The 24,359-nt window shown below is 39.6% G+C and overlaps 1 protein-coding gene across 2 annotated transcripts in view; it reads right to left on the bottom strand.

Annotated features, from left to right (window-relative positions):
- LOC131972170 (protein sidekick-1-like) overlaps nt 1-23,690 on the bottom strand; it is a 34,034-nt gene extending 10,344 nt beyond the window's left edge. Inside the window, exons 1-11 of one of the 2 annotated variants that reach the window (XM_059333960.1) lie at nt 23,642-23,690; nt 22,813-23,014; nt 16,650-16,753; nt 16,446-16,516; nt 15,504-15,642; nt 13,703-13,759; nt 13,515-13,616; nt 11,389-11,504; nt 3,862-4,048; nt 3,615-3,752; nt 2,350-2,511 (exon numbers count right to left, since the gene is read on the bottom strand). In XM_059333960.1, coding sequence (XP_059189943.1) covers nt 2,350-2,511; nt 3,615-3,752; nt 3,862-4,048; nt 11,389-11,504; nt 13,515-13,616; nt 13,703-13,759; nt 15,504-15,642; nt 16,446-16,516; nt 16,650-16,753; nt 22,813-23,014; nt 23,642-23,648 — 1,285 coding nt within the window. In that variant the 5' untranslated portion in view covers nt 23,649-23,690. Of the gene's footprint in view, nt 1-2,349; nt 2,512-3,614; nt 3,753-3,861; nt 4,049-11,388; nt 11,505-13,514; nt 13,617-13,702; nt 13,760-15,503; nt 15,643-16,445; nt 16,517-16,649; nt 16,754-22,812; nt 23,015-23,546; nt 23,603-23,641 lie in introns of those variants that run through there. The other variant, XM_059333954.1, reaches the window with a different exon arrangement.
- Between the last annotated feature and the right edge of the window lie 669 nt (nt 23,691-24,359).

Raw genomic sequence — 24,359 nt, 5'->3', positions numbered from 1 at the left:
GTCTGATCATCTCACTATTCCTGCTGCTGTTTGAAGGTTTTGCTGGCTAACTGGTTGCACATCCTGCATTGTGCAACCTCACTCTCCTTCATACAACTGATATTACATCCCGACTGAAGGGGTTATGCTATATTCATGTATATGAATATTCCAGTATCTTCAGCTGAGTATGTAACATAACTAGGGTTAGGTTAGGCTTTCTTATGTTTGTCTAGTTTATGTTTTACTTCTATGTCATCCCAAACATCTGTCCCATCCCATATGGCATTACCGACCGCACCATTACAAAAAAAAGAAAATCCAGTAAAACATATAAGAGCAACAGTAAATGGAATAAATTACCACATTATAAAGTACCGCCATATTCTTTCAAATAACATATTGAACATAATACGTTTCAAATGGAAAAGAACAGCTACCAACCTACAATTTGTCTTGATAAAGGGTTCTATTCCAGGTAACAAGCTAATCTAAATGTTTCATCTGTGCACAGCAAACTCAATCTTTGTGTGTCATCCATATTTACAAAATCAATATCTGTTTTTATCGTGCCAAACAAGCTATTGTTCAGTTCCCAGTAAAAGGGAAATATAAAACAAAGTGAAACTCCTTTCTTTATCGGTTAAACAGCAAATTGAACAAATATGCTTTTCTTTTTCCAGGATGACATACCGCTCGGTTTAAGGTTGTAAAATTCCAGACCTCAGCTGGGCACATAATGCTATTTAACATAAATCTGAGTACCATATTCATATTTCATCTTCCTAAATGTACACAGTCTTGGTTAAGTCCATATATCATCAGCCCATTGCTCTTTATAGTGAATAAATACAAGTTCTCTCAGCATACAAGGGGTGAGCTTTCCTTACCTCACCAAAACATTAGTTATAGAACAATGTGCCCACATCTTTTGACCAAGAGCCAGTCATTTGTTTATCTCACATAAATATCTCTCTTGTCAGCCTACTTTCTTACATATAAAGTAACCGATTCCATAACTATAAATAACCAAATCCCTCAGCCCCCTTCCAAGCATTAAGGCAGCTTTTTAGGACATTCTGCAACCAACACCATAATTTATTATAACAAACAGTTATTTATTGTTTAATACTGCTGAGTATCAAGCATTCTTGTGATGTTTTGATGGACTTACATGCCAGGGGAAGAACTACCCACTCATCACTTTTATTGCTGGCACTTGGTCACTTTAAGATTTTAAAATGCAGAATTATTTGTTGCTGTGTACAGTGTGTGTTGTCTTACATGCCAGTTCCAAAGACAAATTTCAATTTTATGCAAATCTAATGGACGATAAATTAATCTTAATCTGAATAATGCATTAAGATCATTTGAGTTATGCTCACATATACATGGATCATGTTCATTTGAGGACATAAAGTGCATATTTTTCCACCTGAACTACAAAGTGAGCAACTCCTCAAAACAAAAGAAAAACAAGAAAGCTACAAAACCAAAAAGAAAACAGTAAATCTTAACCTGTGGATCACCTCTCCTTTAACATTACCGAAACTGAATTATAAACTTAACTAAAAACCAAATCTTAATCCTTTATGTCCCCAAATGGGAGCTGAGTCTGGAACTGATCAATCCAGCGGTCAGTCGATTGAAAGTAAAATTTATTTGCAACTTTTATGACAGTTGATGTGTCATTTCATTTCATTTCAAGCTAAATATTTAGCAATTAAAGCTTCTCAAATGTGAGTTTTCTATCCTTGTAAACCGAATGAATGTGTTTTGTGATCTTGATAAGACAAATCAAAAAGACTTCCGGAATAAAACAGAATACTCTTATTATCATTGTGCAAGTACAACAAGTTTTTAACTTTTTCATCAATGATTAAATAAATACGATTAGAAAACAACATAAAGATAAGGAATAGAATTAAGTTAATAAAGTTGCGATAAAGTTGTGAAACTATAAACAGTATCAGGTAGTATTGAAGTTGTTACTGATGCAGCAATGCACCATTAAAACCAAAACATAAGAAACATGGACATAATGTAAAAATATGTAAAAATATGCTGAAGTGAAACAGTTAGTACTGAGGTTATTTATTAGTTACAGCAGGTGTCACTGTGTTTTTATAATAACTGTTGTTACAAAAAACAACAACAACAACCTGAATTAAAGCAACAAAATCATCTGAATTTTTTCGAGAAAAGAATACCCAGAATAATCAATAATGAGAATAGCAGACCTTGTTGAGTCCTCGCAATGGATCTGCATTAACATGTTTGTCTCAACAACATAGTGACAGAAGTAGAGACACCTACACACACACACACACACACACACACACACACACACACACACTAAGCCATGCCTACCTTGCACGGGCTGAGCACTGATGTTTGCCTGTATGGGTGGTCCGTAGCTGACTGTGAGAGCCTGGACACTGAACATGTACGTGGCTCCTTTGACCAGGTCTCGAACCTTCAGCCATCTCTGCCAGCTGCCCCTCACGTCCACCGTCACCACTTTACTCACTCCTGCTCTCACACACAACATTAAAAAGAAAATGTCAGTGTCCCCCTCAACATGTTCATACCACCAGGTCACTTTACTGGTTTATTTGCACTATCTCTGTTTACATCCGACCACACAAAGTATATGAGGCCTTCTGTATATTTTCTATAATATTATATGACTTATATCCCCTATAGCAGTGGTTCCCAACCTTTTTCTTGAGGGACCCACATTTTTACCTTTGGCAACCGCCCCATTGTCCATTGCTTCTATGAAGCAGAACTCAATGTAACTTTCATGGTACCCTCTCTTTCTTTTTGAGATATTCAGCATTTTCGTCTCCCTGACGCTTTGCCATTTTTCCATTTGCTCTGTGTTTCTGTTGTAAGGCGAGGTTACCGATAGGTGAGGTTACCGCTAGATGAGGTTACCGCTAGGTGAGGTTACCTGTGTATACTGCAGGAGGGATGTTACACATGTCCTTATTCTTGCGATATAGCCTTTATTTTTAAACCTTTCTAAAGTGATTTTTCTATTTAAATAAATTAATAAATGTTTAATGTCGCCCTTATTTAGTTGTGTTTGTCCCACTAATGAATTAAATGCTGACTCATCTATATTTAACACATTAGATTTATTACATCCCTTAAAATCAGAAGGGCTTCGCGACCCCCCGTGGATCTTTGGCGCCCCCCTGGGGGGGTTGTGCCCCCCCCCGTTGGGAATCACTGCCTTATACTATACTGTGTATATCCTGTGCATATATTTAAATATACTGTATGTATTCATTGATGTTCATACTAGTACAGACAACAACCTAATTAACCTATTTAACAAGCTAAAATATATTTTCTCTAATGTGCAATATCTGTAAAAATGCAAAGTACTCCCAGGAAAACAAACAAACACATTATATATAAAGTACTCTCAGGAAAACAAACAAACACAATATCTATAAAGTACTCTCAGGAAAACAAACAAACAAAATATATATAAAGTACTCTCAGGAAAACAAACAAACAAAATATATATAAAGTACTCCCAGGAAAACAAACAAACACAATAAATAATGAAGTCATATCTTATCTTGAGTATTTGTGTGTGTATAAAGCATGTGCGTACATACCCTGTACAGGGGCAGTGGGCTGGTAGATGATCCTGTAGCCCTCCAGCTGTCCGTTAGGAGTCAGTGGAGCTCCCCAGGACACATTGACACTTCCTCCTGTCACCTCTGAGAAGGACAGGTAGCTCGGCTGGCTGGGAGCTGCAGAACACGTGGAGGAAGACAAATTAAGTCACGGAATTTAAAAAAATGACGACACCGATGCATGATTCATTCGGTTTTAGGGAAACAAACTGTCATCACTCCTTACCAGACTGCATGGTACGGGCCCCACGGGGGTCACTGGGAGGGCCGTCCCCAGCCGTGTTGAAGGCGGTCAGAGTGGCCAGGTAAGGTGTGTAGCTGGTCAGGTTGGTGAGGTGCACACGGGTGTCTGGGACGAAAATCACCTTTACCTTCTCACTCTGGTTCTGCTTGTCCCGCTCCCAGTAGTGGATCTGCAACGCAGGAAAACACTGTCAATAACACTGTCTGCAAACAACTTCTACTCCTCCTGTTTTCTCCTCTACCTCTCTTCATTTCAGCCAACAGTATTAATTATTTACTTTCTGCCCATTCCTCCTGAGGTCTCCTGATCGATCCGTCCAATATACAAGTGCCCATGCGCGGTTTTACAAGGAGGAGAAGTTGGTTATGGAGAGATTTGTTTTGGTGTTGACAGTTTAACAGAAGGGTAAAGTAGGTGTACTTTCTTATTGCAGATACCACTGGACTGGTCTGGTCTGATGTATCTGTAAATATAATACTTTATATATTTCAAGCAAAGTTAAGACAGCTGAGAAGAAGAAGTTTTCTTTCCCCTTAAAAAACAATTAAGCAATTAAGGCCACTGCAATTTATCCTTAAATACATAATATTTTTCACATGTTCAATAACATGAAATGGCAGCTACAAGCATAATGCTGTCTTTATGTCATATCTGAATATTCATAATCAAATAGCCTTTAAAGTGGGGCTGTATAAGGTATTTTCACAGCTTTACCTTCCTTTCAGAGAGCCACCAGTTTACAAAGGAGGAACCTAAGCCGTATTTATGTTGTCTTCAAAGCCACCAGACTCCTTTGAAAAAAATCAGTAATTTTACCACGCAGGACATCGGAGTTACTGGTCCACAACTGCCATGATTGGGTACTTTGTTAGTGTAAGTGTGCAACTTTGGTGTTTTAAATTAAACTCACCAAAGCCTCACAATAACACAAACCAACCAACCGACTGAGACAGGGGTAGACTAGTAACTCCCTAGTTCTGCGAGGTAAAATTACTATTTTTGTCAAAGGAGTCTGGTGGCATTGAGGAGAGCACATCAGCTTCAGGTAAAATGTCAAAATCCAAGCCCTAACTATGACTTGGAAACTGGGATTTCTCTTAAAGCGCTAATTTAAGATTAAACAAACCAACATTGATGCCTCACACCAGCCATAAACTTTATTCAAGTAATTAAACCAAAATGTAGTGTACTGTACATAGAGCACAGTACTTTTAAAACCTACACGTCCAATTATGTTATCAAACAATGTAATATTTGCTCCTTTGAACAGATTAAATTAATCAAACAATCAAAACTGTAGAATGTAGTCCATGTGTCACTGTCCAGGCTCATGTGGAACCAATAACTATAAGCATGACCATTAACTTTCTCGACATCAGCCAGTAATGAAGACACATGGGCTACTTTGGTCCATCTCTGCATACTTAAATAGAACAAAGGTCACCTGATTATTGTACCCACTAAGATGAGATCAATATATTAAGACCTATTGCTGTGTGAATTTCACGCCAGAATTGGCTTTTTTCACTAGTCAAAGCTACGATGAAGGAGGTTTAAAGTTCAGACTCTGTCTTAGTTATTATTGAGGAATATTGTTTCTGTGGTTTTTCAGCACCTTAGACAGACCAATTTATCATATTTGGTTAAGTTTCATATAACTGCGGTGATATGAGGAATGTGTTACTTAATTGACTTTGAAAAAACAAAGTATTCCAGAAATCCTAAACTTGTGACTTTTACATTAGAGTCTAGGTCACATACTTTTAATGGAACAGGTTGTGTATAATGAGCGAAAAAAAGGAAAAGATAAGCAATAGACGTGATATCTTACTGCCAGTAAACAGCCAATATAAATGCATATCCAGTAACAAAATCAGTTTGATGCATTAAAACAGCTTGCCTCCAGCTCATAACTGCACTGGACAGGTGCATATCCACTGCAACATTCCTTAGAGCAGCTACCTGCTTTAAATGTGTACTTTTTTGAATAGACCAGCTGAGAGCCCAGTGAAAAAGGATTGACTGCACACACACACGGCCATATCAGATATACACTAACAGCAAGGTTACAGAGGTGGTTGAGTCTCATGCATTAGAGATGAATCAGAAAAAGTATCTTAGATACACAAGTGCCTTTAGGGTGAGAAAACAGCCACAACAGCTGTTACAGTGTTTACTCTCATGATGGTTAATTTATTTTAAGCTTAAATGTTGTAGCTTTAAAGCTGAGGTAGGCAGTTTTCTGGAATAAGTTGAAACAAATGCCAGAATTTGAAAATACAGCTTTCCCCCTGCATCTCTGCCCTCTCTGTCCTGTCTCCCACCAGACGAACACAGGCATACAGTAGCTTCATACAGTAACCTGTACGAGTGCTAGTCATTCATTTCAATCGTGACTGACAGTTCTATGAGAATTACCGTTCTGTTTTCTCTGCAGACTTGTGGGCCTGTAAATCCCTTTGAGCTACATTAATGTGGACTTCAATTATCCACAGCTGTGAGCCCTTGGCTGAATGTTTCAACTGAAAATTTGTTGTTTCAAATTTGTTCTGGATGTGGGTGACATTCAGACTTGTTTTTCCGACCTGCTGGGCACCATTTGCAACAAAAAGTACAATTTTTTTCTTTTGGATTCTGTTTTAATTTGTTCATAAACCTCCTTGAAATATTCATATGACCTGGCTTCAGCATGATGTTAAAATGTGCGTTGCTTACTGCCTCTGTTGGTTGCTTGTTGTACATAAATGGCTGGCGAAGATAATAAACACACATGAGAAAGTATCTAAAATTGATGAAAGTAAAACTGACGGCTTTTATAAGGACACCTGAACACCAGCCATCACTGCAAGCAACCATGACGCATTCAGCTCAGAGTTAAACGTTAACACGCCCACGCATTAAACCATCATCACTTTACCAGGAGGTTGATGGGAGGTCAAACTTCCATACAACAGCAGCACACCACATGCTGTCAATCACAGCGTGTGAGAGTGTGAGTCATTGACTTTTGCAAAAGTTAACAATGCTCTCGTTCGTGTTAATTACTTGAAGGATTACACACCTTAGTTCACCATAAACATGAGCACGTTCAATGAATGCTCTTTGATCATAGTGGTTAGCTTGAGGCGAAACTATTAACAACATTTTCTCTCTCTCTCTCTGAACTCTTCACAGATGTTTTGACTCTCTTTCAGACTCTCTTTTTGATAAGTCGGTTTCCTTTTGTTGTGTTGCTTTGCAGTGTAGATAGCTGTTGCCAATGCTGGAATAGCATGTTTCTGCATGATTTTCCACCATTGATTCAGGCTTTTATCATCTGCAGCAGCACACATCTGCATTTGTAGAACAGCCAATAGGAACGGCCTCTCTTTAATAAATGAGCTGTGATTGGCCAAAGTCTCCCAGCATGGGTTTGATTTCATAAATCCTGAAAACTGAGCCAAGGGGAGGTGCAGAAGTCTATTTTTTGTCAGATCACTTGAATTTACAATAGGTGGAAGGTTAGTAGAACATTTTGGCCCAATGGATGCAAAATTACAGCAAAACAAGTCAGAATGAGTCTGTTCTGTCTGCTCGGCCGCAGCTCATGGACATTTTCCCCTCACAAGCATTCAATGACAATCAGCCACCCGGGTCCCTAATCATGCCATTCATGGCTCTTCAGCTCATTCAAACTGTAATCAGATTATGAAATTGTGGCTTTTTTAATTACAGACAGACTGGACATTTTGTTTACGGGGGTCTTTTGTGGATTAGTGGTCATTAACATGGTTTCAAAGTGAGAAACCATTGGCTAGATAATTTATATGATACGATTAATTTGATGTATTTGTCATGAGTGTCAAGTAAGCTAACAAAAACATGCAGCAGTTTAATGTAGCCACGTCGTTTTTTGCTTTAACTGTATACTGAATGCTGGAATAAATGTGGTTTCATTATGTACAAACAAAACCGCACATACTGTACACTGATTTTTAATGACATCTAACATTTAGCCTGGATGTTTTAAAAATGATGTTAGTATTCAGATCTATGGCAGCAATAGATGGGAAAATGGATCTATGTTGGCAATTTAATTAAATCAATGTTATGTTTTTATTTATCTACAAATATATAGATGAGATTTTTTTCTCTGCAGCATAAACCATCTGCAGTTTGGTGTATACAGTCATACAACAGCCAAGCTATTTTGACATTATTCCTAACAGAAGGCACTACAAAGCAACATAAGCTGTTCTTATACCTTCCAAACATGCAAGTAGCAGCTTACGAGTAGCACTTGAGGGCAGCATTATACCATCTCTGTCCTCCTGCAACCTCTTACAATAATGAGATACGGAATAACTCATCCATATACTCAATTTAAAATCAAAATGTATTACCTTCTGCATAAATGGGGTATTTCCATTTAGGTAACATTCCTGGTGGTACTTTATTCAAACGGTTTACTAAAATGTCCAGGCCATGTTGTAATCCACTCAACTGCTGTGTCGAGGATCTATTTTGGTTTTTGGTAAGAGTGTGAGACCATCAGGATTAGTCCCAAAAAACAATTTGAAGCTGTCATGAATGAACATGATTATGATATGATTTGATTTGATGAGATCAAGAGCCTTAAATGGATTTTCCAACCATCTCTTTAGTTAAAGGACTTGATTTAGGATCTTAAGTCTTGATGAGAAACAGCGGCTGGATGTTTGTTTTGCAAAGCAGGAAACACTTAATCATTTTCAGGTTTTTGTTTGTGTCTGTAGCACATCTATTAGAAATGACTGACCTATTTTGGCAGGAATGGCATGATGGATTATCTTGATGAAGTATAAAATGAAAAAATGAAAAGTTTTACTCTTAGGAAAATCTGCAGTTTTAGAGTGCCTCACTCAAAATATCAATGACTCATTTTTACAAGTCTGCCCACACCTTTTTATAACGTGCAACCTTTTGCAACATCTGTTGTGCGCGAGAAATTTCACTGGCATAGTTTAGTATTACCCGTTACCTCTTACTCATCATGTTCAGTGTGTTTAACAAGCCTCTGGAGCATTTCAGTAAACTCAAACTGTGAAAAATACACTTGCAATGAAGTTTACCTTCATCCCTACCTGCTGTCTGTACTGCTCATCTAACAGAGTAGAAGTGTTAACAGAAGTCAGAACCTATAAATTCATTAAACATTCTTTCTTTGCTCTATTTTTCTCGTCTTAATCTCGTTAACCCCCTCTGCCTCACACTCCCCTCCCCGCGCCCATCCGTCTCCGGTAGTTTAAACCTATTCCCTCGATACTCTCTTCTAATCAGGATTCTACAGGGATCACTTGCTCATCTCATTCCTTCACTCTGCAAATATTACATTCCCTTCTTTCTTACTCCATTCCCCCCTCTGCTCCGGCAGAAATCAATGTGTCTAAAGCAGGACAGATAACCTTGTGTTTGAAGTACTGAGAGCGAGGGGGTGGGACAGGGGAGTTGAGGGGGAGAGACAGGCTGAGGAGTGATATTGAAACCATTAAAGGATATTCAGATTCTTCCTCTAACTTAATTCTCTCTCTTTCTCTATAGGACACTTGAAGGTGCAGCAGAGCAAAACCCCTCCAAGACAAGAGAGATTTTAAAATGCAGACAGAAACAGTCCTGTGTGCTTTTCTGTCACATGGACACTCATAGTGTAAGTACTCATTTGGCTTTTTTCTTGTCTTGTGTGTGGAAACAATAAAAGAAAGAATGGTCATTACATGTTTTTATGCATTGGTGTCAGAAGTTAATGCTGCGGGCTACAAGTCCCACTGTGTTCTGCTTTTGTTTTATGTGTTAATTGCACATTTTGTCAGGTCAGACGCAGAAAAAACACATAAAATCTGTACTGCTCCACGTTCGACTGAAAAATTCTCCCACAAAATGAAAACGTTTGTTTTCCTTGTTATTGGTCTCTGAACAGATCATGGTCTGTCCAGCAGCTGCATCCTGATACATAAACGGATACCAAACGGGGCAAGTCAGACCTATAACCACTGACCAGACTACAATTACATCCAGATCAGTGCACTGATGGCTCTGATAAAAACTGTCTGGACTCAGTATGACCTGTCAGAGTTTGGTGAATATACTTAACTGGGATTTGACGGTGTGTTACAATGCCATGTGGTTTGCCTCAGTACCAGCCTATAATATAAACTAGTACACATATAAGTCATGACAACCATTAACTACTTACTATTCAGACGGCTCAATTTTAGGAATATACTGGAGATACTGATATTATATGAAACTATAGACCCCTAGCATGTCAGGATATCATGTCGGGAAGTTGTTTAAAAAATGCTGCAAATTTAGGGTATTTTGGCAATTTTCAAAGCGGTCATGTGACCTCTGATGTCATACTATCTCAATGAAAATAGGCTCTCTGTGTTCCCACAAGTCTCCTCTTTACACACATGTTTACACACACCTCTTTACACATAATGTATGCTGATAACATGTAGTTTAAGCTACAGAGGCTGGAATATTTCCTGTCACTCACCAACTTTGCAGCTCACTTTCTGTTTTTATTACATTTTCTCAAGGATAATTTCTTACTAACAATAACAGTTTTTATCCCAAAATGAATGCAGATTGTCACAACAGAGATATTAGTGGCTAAAGTGAGCTAAAAAAAACTGTGAAGTAATGCAGTACTACTTATGCATTACACTAATAATATCACCTTCCCAAGTAAGAAGTAGTTCGTTGAAACACCACAGAAATTTCAGTCATGATATTAGTTACGCCCCAAGAACAAGAAATAACTTGGTACAACCTTACTTTGTTGTTACTAGTGATTTGAAATCCAGCAATCCAGTCAAATCCACTTATTTTCATAATCGTTCCTTGTGCACATCCCCAAGCAGCAAGCGAGCCTTGATGATTTAAATGCTTACATTCTGCAGCTGGAAATTTTCATATAATATTTTGATTTTATCAAGAGGAAAGATCAACTCACACCTTTGTGAATTGCATTTTACGACTCTTTCCACTGTGAAAAACATGACCTCAAACCTCCAGAAACACCTACAGCGAACAGCTCAACATGAAGTACTTGAAAATAGCATTACACTCAAAAAATATAGCCCTCTGCAGCTGCAAACGATGGCTGTAGCCCTACAGTGGAACGCTAAACAGTGAAACCTGGATTTTAATTGTGGGCCGTGGACTAAAAGTGACAAAAAACTAATGAAGCTTGAAATAAATTATGTGGAGAAAATATTTTGTGAGGTGTAACAGAAAAGTAATCTAACAATTTGTGTAATGAATTACTGTTCAGGGAATAATACATAATCATATTACTTTTGAAAAGATTAATGAGTAATACCGTTTTTTGAGTAATTAGCCCAACACTGCCGGAAAATGATAAAGATCGAGATTTATAGAGGCATGTCAAATCTGGCTATTAGCACCACTACCTGACAGTGATGTAATGACCCTTCACATAGTTTCCTTGTCTTTTGTGTGTGTATGTGTGTTTGTGTGTGTCACCTTGTATCCTTGGATGAGTCCATTCTGGGTCTCGAGGGGGGGTGTGTCCCAGGTCACTTCCAGGATGGAGGGAGACACAGCTGACACTCTGATAGACTGAGGGGCCACTGATGGAGCTGCAGGAGGTGAGATGATACGTTAGACAGATACTGTATGTGTGTGTGTGTGTGTGTGTGAGGCTGGGTGTTAAAGTGGGAAGTATGGAAGATGTGTTCAACCTTTCCAATTAGAATGGGCCTAAGGCTGTACCTTGTTACTCCTCTGTACCACACATATGCATGAACACTCAGCAGTGTGTACCTGAGGCTAGAGAAAAGGCCATATCACCCCATTTCATCATCCCCCTGCAGCCTTTTTCTGCCTCCCCCTGCTTATCCTCACCTCTGGCTCATCTGCATGTGATATGTATGGCTTACACGCCCACACTATGCACACACTACACACACCCCTTGAATAGGAATGCAGTGTGGGTCTCATGGAGGGAGTGTGAGCTTGTGAGGGAAATTGCAAAAACGTGTGTTCACCAGCACTCGTGCGTTTGTGAGTTTTGTAGCCATTAGGGGTGTGCCATTTCGTATCGTTCACAATAATATCGGTATATTTTTTTATGGGTAAAAAAAAAATGCATATCATGATATAGGCAACATTCCTACTTCCTGTCGTAGTGGTGTGAGGGTTTCCATTAATGACCTAGACTGTGGCGGCCTGCCAGAGTCTCATGTGCTGCTCTAACGTCACATTTCAAGCTACTGAAAGTATATCTACACTATTCATAATATAAAGTTATTTTGCGTTGTGTTGCCGTTTGCCTCAGCAGAGTGTCAAAATAAGAAGCTTTAAATAAAACATACTCAAACCCTTATTCTCCTTTACAATTATTTATTGAATAATAGGCAATGTTAAGATCAGTGTATATGATGGAATAGTGGCATTAGAATGTGTGAAAGGCACCAAATTTGGGCTTTTATGAAAAAAAAATTCTCCAGGGGGGCATGTCCCTGGACCCTGTAGATGGTTATTTTTAATTATTTGCTAATACTCAGGTATTAGGCAACTGTTGGGACATATTAGATTTATGATTAGTTTTTTCGTTTTTTATTTATACAGACTAAAATATCATATTTTCTATATAATTTTCAGTATTTTGTAATATTGTCAAGAATATCGTTATCGCAAAAATACCCTGAAATATCGTGATAATCTTTTAGGGCCATATTGCCCAGCCCTAGTAGCCATGTTGTGTGTGTGTGTGTGTGTGTGTGTGTGTGTGAGATATATTTGCACTCCTGTCTGTGTAATAGGTCCACGGCGTGACCCTTCAGTGAAAGTTAAACAGGAGTTTGGCGATATCTACAAAATAGATGACTTTGTGGAGCTTTTGGTGACATTCAGATTTGTTCAGTTGTATGCATACGCACTCTTACACACACCCTCACACACACACGCAAAGCCAGTGTCACTCAAGGGGCAGCAAAAGCAAGACAGGAGGAGTAGACTGGACAAAGCAAGAAAGAGAAAAGAGCCGCCGGACAACACAAGAGACAGAATGCAGACAACAAATTAATGATTAGACAAAAACCGTCCCAACTCAAGGTCTCCTTACACACATATCACACAGTTCAAAAGCATGAGGTGCCATGAATAAAATCATGACAGCTATTGAGCTTGTATGTGAACAGATCCATCTCTATAACAACTGGGTAAACTCTATCTACTGATGAATACTTTATGATACGGTTTGAAGCTCTGGAAAAAGCAAGTGCAGTAAGTGGACCTTGGGATGGAATTGATCCATTAAACTACTCTTTCCAAGGTCAGAAACATTCTTTCATGTTTAAAAAGTGATATCTATAGAAGGAAAAATTATTTTAAAGAAGTTTAGACCCCACTCTCACTGATATAAGAAGAGCAATGCTCCATACTAAATGTTTCTTTATCTAAACAAAATGCAACCTCCTCTGTGATAAAAAAGTTTAACACAGGGGAGAGAAGAAGCTTGAAAACAACATTAAGCAATACAATAAAACTACTTTCCTGGTGTTCTATCCTACACATGTGAACGTTAACAAACAGGGCGTGTAGATGACACATTAAATTGTGACCTGCTTCCTTCTGTGTCCACCTACCTGCCTCTCCAACAGACACTTCGACCGGGGCAGAGGGCGGGCTCTCTCCGATGATATTGTAGCTTGTCATAACAATCTGGTAGCGTTTGAACTTCTTCAGTTCTACAAAGTAAGGGAAATACTTACGGTTATGTTTGTCTTAAAGATCTCAAGAAATGTAATCTCCTGTTCCATCTGAAATGACTTACGTGTCAACTCAAACTCTGTTAGCGAGGCACTGCTGACTGTCTTGAAGGTGCTCTTGGCTTTGGGAAAAATGAGAGAAAGGGAGACATCAATAAATGTTTGAAGTTCGATAATAAATCGTACAATTACAGTGCCATGTAATAAAATGACTGTGTTTAAGAGGAAAACGTTTGGATGATTTTTTTTTTATTAGGGATTGTTTGGAGATTGGGTTGTATAAGTACTTATCCATAATCTGTGTATAACCTTCAGTAGATGACGGTGGGCACGTCCCCAGTTTGGAGAAACAGCCAGGAGAAAAACCAGCAGACTTCTTAGATCAGCTTGTGTTACTGTGGGACTTTATTGTTTTAGAGCGCTTTCACAACCCAAAGTTTAGTCCGTTTTAATCGAACTCTGGTGCGGTTAAATCCTTGTTACAGTTGGTTTGTTTCCTTGTGAAGGCTCCAATTGTACTCTGGCGTGCACCAAAACAGAATTATCAACATATTGCTTATTGACGACCCAGAGCATCAACAGGCGCTCTTTCTGAGCGTTTCACCAGTATAATCAAACGTACCAGAACGTCCGTGGCCTAGAGGTTAGGAATTGGGCTTATAACTGGAGAGTCGCCAGTTCGAATCCTGGTACTGACAGGTCTAGGACTGGCCTTGAGCAAGGCACCTAACCCCCCTGCACAACTCCCCGGGCGCAGTAATGTGCTGCCCACTGCTCCTTGCATGGGGTGTTCACTTGTGTGTAAAAAAGGATGGGTTAAATGCAGAGGTTGAATTTCCCCATTGTGGGATTAATAAAGTAATCTTCTTCTTCTTCTTTCTCTATGTTCCTACGACTAACATTCCACGTTGCTTTGTTTATTTCCGTGTTTACATTCTTCCCCGCCAAAATTTTCAACCAATAAGACTTAATAGTGTGAGTAGGGCTTGAGCCCTCCACCTTCGTACACGCCCCTCTTCAAATCTTTTTTTATTTGGTCCACTTATATTTGTGCACTGTGGAAGAAAACCAGACTAAATACAAAACGAACCAAACCACTCTGATTCAGACTAACCACACAGACTTGGGCTGCGACCTTAAAAGGTTTTTTGGGCACACAATAACACAAACAAACTAAGTGTTCTGTGAGGTTAAATTACTGTTTTTGTCAAAGGAGTCTGGTGGCATTGAAAAGAGCACAATTAAATAGAAGAGCTTTAGTTCCCCGTCGGAGGGGGCTGTCTGATGGCGAGGTATGGCGGTGGAAATAAGCTGATATTAGTTTATTTTAGGCTGGCCTTTTTTTAGGTGGCTAAAATATGTTTTGCTGCCGCCTCCACCCACAGAAGTACATTGCTTAGCTTCAGTGTCAGTACTTCTTCCTGCTTCTCCAAACCTGCAGCGTGCCGACTATGGATAAGTATCTCATACAACCCCACTTTCAAAAATCTGAAAAAATCTCTTTAACAGCTCTTATCATACTTTGAATATTACAACTATAAAGCTCTCAAATGCAATACAACAATGCTGTTTTTTTAATTTCCATGCATATTTACAGTGTTCTCATTATATAACGAGTCACCTGGAGAATGTATTTTTTAACCAACTCATTGAACTAACGTTAGCTTAATTAACTAGCCAGCTGCAGCTGATAAAATTTCAATTCCAACTAGAATTAAGAGCCCTGCGTTCCCTTCACTCTGTCTGAATTCAAGAATTTCAAGCAACAAAATGACGATGATGATGCTTCCATCGCTGTAACCTGTGTATGTACTACAGAAAAGTCTGAAAGGCATTGCAGACAGTAGCATTAGTATCAGTACTCACTTGTAATGAGGGCACTTGTGGTGTTGTTTTTGGTCGCTTGGACTTCTGCGGTAGCGACAGTGGAAGTGTTTACCGGGAGCTCTCGGTAATACAGCCGGTATCCAGTCAGCACCCCGTTCACACTGTCGTCATTGGGACGCTGAAAACATGCAAATAAGCAAACACATGTAGTGAAGTATTAGTACTCCATTTCCATGTCTGCACTGTGCTAATTTTCCTTTTCTTGGTGTAGTGAAGTGACTGACAGGATGCTGGCAGGCTGGCAGAGCAGTATTTTATCAGCACAGTCCACTTTAAAGGCCTGGTGGATTGGTCCGGCTGTAACCCGCATAGACAAAGTGATGCTTCAGTGGTTTTGGCACTCTTGTAAAGGATGATGAAATTGCTGGTGACTTTGTTTTTCATTGCCTCCTTCTGCTTTGACATAAGGCTAGAAGGAGTGAGAGAAGACACTTCCAAACAGAAGAGGAAGAGTGTCACGCAGTGCAGTAGCCAGGCTGTATTTACTGTCTCTTCACATGTCACGGTTTCCCCTAAAACCACCTCTTTTTCTCCATAACCCCTTTTTTTCTCTTCTGTGTTGTTGGACATTGCTGATGTTTGCTTCCCTCACCCTCTAACATCTCTCCTGCTGGTATATCCTCATTAAGAGTTTGAACATTTCTCTCCCTCGGCTAGGACAGTCTGTCCCTCCGTCTGTCCGTCCGTCCCTCTTGACATCCCTCCAATCTGTCTGCTCTGCCCTCTGACCTTCCCGGTTCAATAAATAATGATGATTGCAACCAAACAAACACGCAGCACAAACACTGCATACGGTAAGTCTGCAGGGGAGTCATTCTCAAAACAGGTGATTAGCCTGCACTCAATGTTTTGTTGTGTAGCTCTGGGTGTGTATATACTGTATCTCAGGGATCTCTGTTGTATCAGAAAGTCTGCAAATACCTTCCACTGCACCAGGATTGAGGTAGTGGTTGTTGGTTTCACTGCAAGGATCACTGGAGGCTCGTCAGGCACTGGAAAGAAAACACAGAGAAAGAGAGTGAGGAAGCTAGACATGCTGCTTATTACAGTCCTTTTCTATGAGGTTTTTTTTCCTTCCAAATCCACATAGTTCATTCCTCCGGCCCAGTGTTTGCGGTGCCTCACCGTCTTGCAGAGTTGTAACAGCGTCCGTCTCTTTGCTGAGGACACTGTCTCCTACATCGTTGGTGGCAAGCATCCGAAACTTGTATGATGTAAAGGGCTTCAGCCTGCAGACACAAACAGACAGATACTCATGTACAACTGGACGCAAAAAAAAAGAGATTACATTTTAAATCCTTCCACATGCCCTTGATTTCAGCCTTACGCATCTATTTTCATTGAGTACACATAAAGTCCCATAGCACCAAAGTCATTTTTCCATTCATTTATTGAAAAAATGAATTTTCCATTTTATTTCAAATATTTTTTGAACATAACTCAGGTCTAAACTAATGAAATGGTGCATTTGAATTGAAAGGCTGCTGGGCTCAAGTGCTTGAGGGCTCTCTTGCAGACATTTTGAGCCTTTCTGCACACTTTTCCAAAGTCCTGAAGTTTTGCAGGAAGAACCCCAGATTTATAGGGCTGTGATGTTAAAACACAATGTTACCGGGAGAAGCCCTGGAGTATTAACAGTAAACAAGGAGGACTGGTACATTTGTATTCAGCATGGCAGATTAAATGCACACAGAAACATTAACAATCTATCCATCTAAGATGGTACATATTAAACACATTAAATCAGAGAAAGGTAAGCATGAGCTGTATTGCGCACCTGGTTTATTCATCAACAACTTCTTATAATTTCGCTTAATGATGCTGTTTTGACAAAAACATGTAAATTGTTTATGTGACGATTACCTCTCGTCTACTCAGTAAGGCAACAGCGTGGAAGGTGTAATCAGGGACCAACCCTTAAATTTGGCCGTGAAGAAAATAAAAAAAGGCTAAATAAAAAGGACTGTGAAATATGTTTCACAAATGTAGCATTATGTAGCCAATTCATTATATATTTTTAAATGTGCAATAAAAGGAAGTGTAATGTAATAAAAGGTAGGTGCAATAAGCTCTGGCTTCAGCCTACACCTTTTCTGTCAGTATCAACTTGATTTGTTTTGCTACTTTAAAAGTAGAGACTTGCTGTTCATTTATACATTTTTATATACAAAGACTGAAATAAACACCTAATAAACTAACAACTAACTGTTTTATTTTGAAAGGTGTGCCATAAGTGAGCAATGCACCTCAATGCCTCCTCTTAGCATCTTAGCATTGTGTCAAATGTTTTATTGTGTCTTTGATTTGCATTAATCTACAAGAGGTGCTAGACAAATAAAGATAGCTTGATTAGTACAGTTATCAAGGTGAGATAGCTGCGTACAGATGAAAACAGCTAAATTAGTGAATACAGCAGATTATTTACACATTACAGCAATACTGATGTTTTTAAGTACCGGGTGAAACAGCAGATACTTGTTTCCACTCAAGGTTTCTCACCAAAGAGCATTAAAAGTATTTGTAAGACCTTTAAACACAAACACAACACAAGTCTTCTGTTGCAATGTTTACCTCAGCTTGTGGTTTTTCTTTTCTTCTTGCCACAATAATGCAGGCGTACTTAAGTGGCAATAGGCTATTTTTTGCTTTAACGGATCATTATGAAGTGAATGTTGATAACACATTGTCAGAGCTATAGAATAACGACACTGACACACATAAGCCTTTCTTTCATTATACAAAAGAAGAAATGGTGAACAACTGGAGTTAAGGCTCAAATGCAATGAAAATGTCTGATGTTTGTACTTGAAGTACACCTACTTTTTAATGGCTGAAAACGCACCAAAAGCCTTATGAGGCATGTAAAACTGCTTAGAGGTAACTAGCATTGCCTCTGCCAACGACTGTATGACCATAGATCTTAACCACTGTGTTTTCACATGTAAGATATTAAAAATCAGAAGAATCATCGCTTACACCCTCGGTACTCACGTTAGCATCCAGTATCATCTATTATAAATATCTACTGAAATCTCTTGGTCATAAAACTTAAGTTCATATAAGTAGCCATTTAAATTTAGTCATTATCCTTAACCGATTATCCGCATTTGGGTTGCAGGGGGCTGAAGCCGATCCCAGCTGACATTGGGTGGGGTACATCCTGGACAGGTCTCCAGACTATCACAGGGCACATAGACACAATGAGACAGACAATCATGCTCTCATTCACTCCTACGGGCAATTTAGGGTGACCAATTAAACCTGAGCTGCATGTTTTTGGACTGTGGGAGGAAGCCGGAGGACCTGGAGAGAACCCACAGTGACACAGGGAGAACATGCAAACTCCACACAGAAGAGCCACAGGCCTGAGCCGAACCAGCAACCCTCTAGCTGTGAGGCAAGAGTGCTAACCACTACACCACTGTGTAGCCGCCATATGAATTTAGCAACATAAACTAATTAACATAGTATAGATCAGCTGTGCTTAATGTGACTTTCACATACCTGGAAGAAAAAATAAAAGATGAAAGGAGACGGCTGGTTCCCAGTGACTGTACCACTGTTCTACTGCCAACTGACTGATAAAAGCAGCAGCATAAGCCCAACAGTTGCCCTTCTGCCACATGTAGGCTACTCAAAAAGAAGTAACTTGTTTCTGCCTATAACTATATAAATAGCAACTTTAAAAAAAAAAAATGGCTGCTTCTGTGGAGTTGGCATTTTAGATCTGATGCTTCTAGTGTCTCGTAAACATAGGAACATCATTGCTCAATGGTGCGTGTCAAATAACCACTTTCACTGTGTTTTGGCCTTAACTGTCAAAATTCTAACCTGAAAAATCAAAAGAGCCCTGTCAACGTAGGAAGCAAAGAAGGCTAAGAGGAAGAGTGATAAAAGCAAAGTGAAACAAGCAACAGATGGTCAGTTACTTTTGGAGTGTAACTGACATCCACTCGGCCTTCTCCAGTAGATCAGTAAGTAACAAAACCTTTTTACTCTGCCGTTGCAAAAGCACTGAGATCTGAAAGCAACCTGGTTACAGCCAACAATAACCATGTGGACACACGAGCGGTCAAAAGCTCCACTGCTATCTCTGAAGGTTTGGAAATATCTTCCTCCCAAACCATCTTCTCTACCACCCCCCCTCTCACAGACATGTGTTTTTTGTCTTTCAGTGGCCTTTGAAAAGCGGACATGGTCTTGAATTATAATCATCTTACACCTTTCCTAATTGTATCCCCCGCCAAAGTACTTTTACTGCCATACTACATCTTATCTGCATTTCTCCTCTGTGCAAGGTGATTGCATTAATAAGCACAGAATAACAATTTACATCAGTCATTTTGAAAACACTTTACTCTAGAGCCACTTACAATCAGCTGAATGAAAAGGCACCCATTGTTAGGGAGTAGCTGGACAAGTCTTCTGTGCCTCGTAGCATGTTAATAGTTTAAATGTAGCCTCTCCTGCACACTGTGGGAAATTGATTAAAATTTAAAAGGGACAGTCGGTGACAAAACAGTCATTTTCACAAATTCTTATTAGGTCTAACCTAATTACTAACAAGACTTAACAGGAGCAATTTAGTCATTTGTAAGAAGAAATATTTTACACAGTGCTGAGGAGACTACAGTGGACCAGTTAGAAATTCAGCAGGCGACAGGAGAACTGCTCAAGTATCCTCTTGTATAATAATGAGCCAGGCGCAATAAGGGACAAGAAAAGGCCCTATAGGGTTGTGGGTTTCGTAGGAATAAGACATCAAAGGCACCAAGCTCAAAGAGGGTGGGGTACCAACAGCGCTGGGACGATGTTAAGGACAATGTTTGAAAGTGTGTGCAGACTGTACATGTGTGTGTCTATGTTTGCATCAGCCTGGGGACTTCGATGTTTTGGTTCCAAAGATGTCTCGCTGGAAAACAACAATTAAAGATGGATAACAAGTAAGTATGAGAGCGAGCGTGTGGATATGTAAGCTAATTCCTCCATCCGGCGCTGTAATGAGAGCATTCAGTGATAGAATGAGCTCGAAAATGGCATCAAAACAACAACAACAGCAACCGCCAACATCCCAGATAGACTCTCCCCGAGGCAGGTTGAAACAGGCGGATGCAGACACACTGAGAGAGCACTCTTCAGCATCTCAAATAGCTCTGTGATAGCTCGCACAGGAGCGCACACAAACAGTCACGAAGCGGAAGACACATGCGGGGAACAACCACACACACACACACACACACACACACACACACACAGACACTGGTAATGCCACATCATAGTTCTGCTACTCAGGCTCACAGGGAAGTTGGAGTAACCATCAAGTCCACAATCGCATGCTGCCATAATGACCGTCTCACCAGGGAGAAGAGGTTGGAGGGGTAAAGAGAGAAGGAAGGAAAAGGAAGATATGGAGGCCTCTTCAAGGGGATTAGTGCATGTGGATGGAGGTAAAATACATGCCTTATGGTTTTAAAAGCACTAGCTGTTGACGGATGGATAGAGGGAGGGAAGGACAACAAGAGGAATGACAGATGAAAAAGGTAAAAAACAGTTGTAGAGAGAGACTACAGACAACACACACACACACACACACACACACACTTCAAAGCATTAAAGCAGAGCGAGAAAAACAGGTATTAAGAGAAAAAGACAAAGAGCACTTCCTGCTGTGCCTGTGTGATTAGGTGACTGAGATCCTCCATGTTTCAGCAGTGATTATGATTACTCTGCTCTCCCTGGTGGTGTTTTTTGTAGTTAATGTTGTTTTTTTTGCTCCACAAACCTTTGCAGTACTTCATGTGCTAAATAAATAAAACTTTTCCATCTGTGTTCTAATTCTCTGTTGTTTGTTTTAAGAATTCACAGCATCCCTTCCCTCTTTGTCCACTCATCTCCCCAAGGATGCATAAACATTACAAGGTTTTTTTTAACAAGTGCTTTAACTAATTCAAGTCCAGCACATCGTGCCAAACAAAATTTCCATGTTTGGGCTTTGCTGGGAAAACAAAAGAAACAGTGGAATGTTTACCTCTGCCAATGAGGTTATGTTTTCAGTTTAGTTTGTTTGTTTATCTGTTTGTCAGCAGGAAAAAATAATTTTCATAAAAATTGGGTGGAAGGGTGTAGCGTGGGCAAAGGTAGAAAGTATTACATTTTAGACCAGACCTGAATCATGAGGCAGATGCACAAATAATTTTTCCATGAGATACGGCCTTGTCGTAGGCCCTCCATGAATGCTTTCCATTCTTCCACAGTACATTTGCAGTTTTAACCACAGTGGCAGATTTACCACCTTAAATTCTTTGTCATTTATGAAACAATTAGTCCCTTGAGTTCAGACTAGGGATGGGAATAATTCATCGTGATCGATTCATGGTCATTCGTCATTCATCGTTGAAGAATTTGGTCGATCACGTGGAAGTTTTAATCGATCTGTAATTTTTATTTTATTTTAATTTTACCTCTGACTGCATATCAGTATCACTGAACTGAAACACGGCAGATCGTTCAGTTCTGCGGCCGTACGTCAATACACCAATGAGCTGAGAATTAAGTTGGATAAAGCTACAGTTTGCCAACTGAAAGTTGCAATAACAATTATAAAACACAGGGAAATACAAGATGATTCATTTGAGCAAAACTAGCTAAGGTTTAATTTGATCAAAAACTTATTTAAAAAACACAAAACACACTTAAATATGCAAGATTACTGTGAAAACTAACCTCATGCCTTATCAGGGTCTAAAACATAAAACATTGAATTCCTTGACGTTTTCTTTACAGTTTAATTTCACTTGAGTTAAGGATCTACAGGAAGTCTCTGTTCGTCCTTTCAAAATAAAAGCGTACATTATCAAAACAGGTTTTGCATAGTACTGTATATATATCCTTACATGTATGCCTGTTTTTATACATACTGGAGTATGTATAAGAACATAGCGATTAATTGATTAATTGATCATTAACGTTATAGATGCTCGAGTTGGCAGATTTTTTCCAAACGCCCATCCCTATTCAGACAGCAGGAGACAACCTCAAATCAACCATTTCATCATCTGAAAGAAAACTAATCAACCACATGTCTCATTGAATCAAAGAATGCTTGCAGTCATTGGCTGCTAGCAAAGCCATACAAAGAGCCATGTGTTATAGATCTACAGTAGGTACAAAAAAAGGTTTGAATGCAAGTAACGCTGACTGCAGAGGTTTTGATACTTCTTGGTACTGGGTTAATACAGTCAATATTTTATAGGCATCTTTGTGAGTGTACATCTGTGCATGTATGTACCTGTCAACAGCCCAGGTGGTCACGTTGTGTGGGATGTCAGCGATGTGTGTGTTCCAGTCCCCGTTGGGCAGCTCTTTAACCTGCAGAGTGAAGTATCTCAGCGGGGAGGAACCGGAGCCACCCATCACCCAGTGGAGGCGGACATGGCGAGATTCAACCGCGTCCTGAGGAACAGCCAACTTCCTGGGTGGCTGGGGACGCTCTGTTGATGTAGTGAAGGCACAAAAGAGGCAGGGGGAAAAAGAGGGAAGGTAGAAAAAGAGTAAGAACAGGGGAATTGAAATGGAGGGAGGACAGCAAAAAAAAAAGGCTTTAAAAAAGCCTTCTAAAATTTCATTCATACATCAACTCATCTAGTTTAGAAATGTTGTTTAATGTTGTGTGACTGTGTTACCACATACAACTATCAAGGGCAGAGACTTTGCAAAGAGATTTAGATAAACAGTCACAAATTAAAAGACAGAGTGCCACTCATTACTACAGGTAAAGAAGGTACTGGATGCAAAATATAGAAAATGAATAAAGGCCAAAACATCACAAACTTAAAGGAATAGTTCGGAATTTTGGACATAGGACCTCATTTCCAACTTTGCCGGTGTGATATAGGTCAGTGGAGACCGTTTTCAGCACATTTTATGCAGTCCTTATAGTTGCACAAGTCACTGTTGCTAAACTGGTGTTGAGCTAGCGCACGTCAATAGTAACATCCAGCCTGTCACTAAAAACAGCTTTACCTGCTCCGCAGAACACCCGAGACAAATGCATTATAACGTCGGACTATCGATGTACATGTCTGTGTTGACAGAATAATTTTAGAAATTAAACCAACCTTGCATAGCATTGGAATAGCTTATACTTTGTTCCCTGTTGTTGCTTAGGCTACGGCAGCGGCGGAGTGATAAAATCTCCAGGCTAGTGAGGCTGCAGTGAAAGACGGTTTCGGTTTCGTTTTGACGCACTACTACTAACCCACAAAGTAAAATTCCGCTGCTGCTGAGAAACTAGTCCCTCAAAATGTTTTAACATTGAAAATGCAAGGTTGGTGTGTTGGGGTTCAGACAGTGCAGTGAGAGGACAGGCTGGAGGTGGCCCTCTGTCTCTGTACAGCATGAAACATATTGAGACTCCTAGAAGGTACTGTGAGTAAGTTATTATTGTAAGAAGAGGAAGCATTTTTACCTGTAATTACCTTTTTTATCTGCTTTGCTGTCATAGTTATACGGGGATACTTTCTCTGTCTTTGTCATACACATGCCAACATGTAAAAGCCAATTACAGCCCCTGTGACTCACATATAGTTTACATTAAAGAATCTGTTGTAACCTGGATGCATAAATGCATGTAAATGCTCCTGTCTAGAAACATCTGCATTCAGTTTCTCCACTCATTAATTCTGAGTTTTCCTTTCAGTTGCATCCAATCTGTAACTATACATTATGAAATAAATTGTCACCTGGACAAACTGAGACCAACATGGACCATATGCTGCAAACACTTTCTGACGCAGGACAACGGCGGCCGACATTTACATCACATATGCATGAGTG

The sequence above is a fragment of the Centropristis striata genome, chromosome 1 (genome assembly GCF_030273125.1).
Source record: "Centropristis striata isolate RG_2023a ecotype Rhode Island chromosome 1, C.striata_1.0, whole genome shotgun sequence".
NCBI lineage: Eukaryota > Metazoa > Chordata > Actinopteri > Perciformes > Serranidae > Centropristis > Centropristis striata.
The sequence above is the reverse complement of the archived record's forward strand: the minus strand, read 5'-3'. Positions and strand labels throughout refer to the sequence as shown.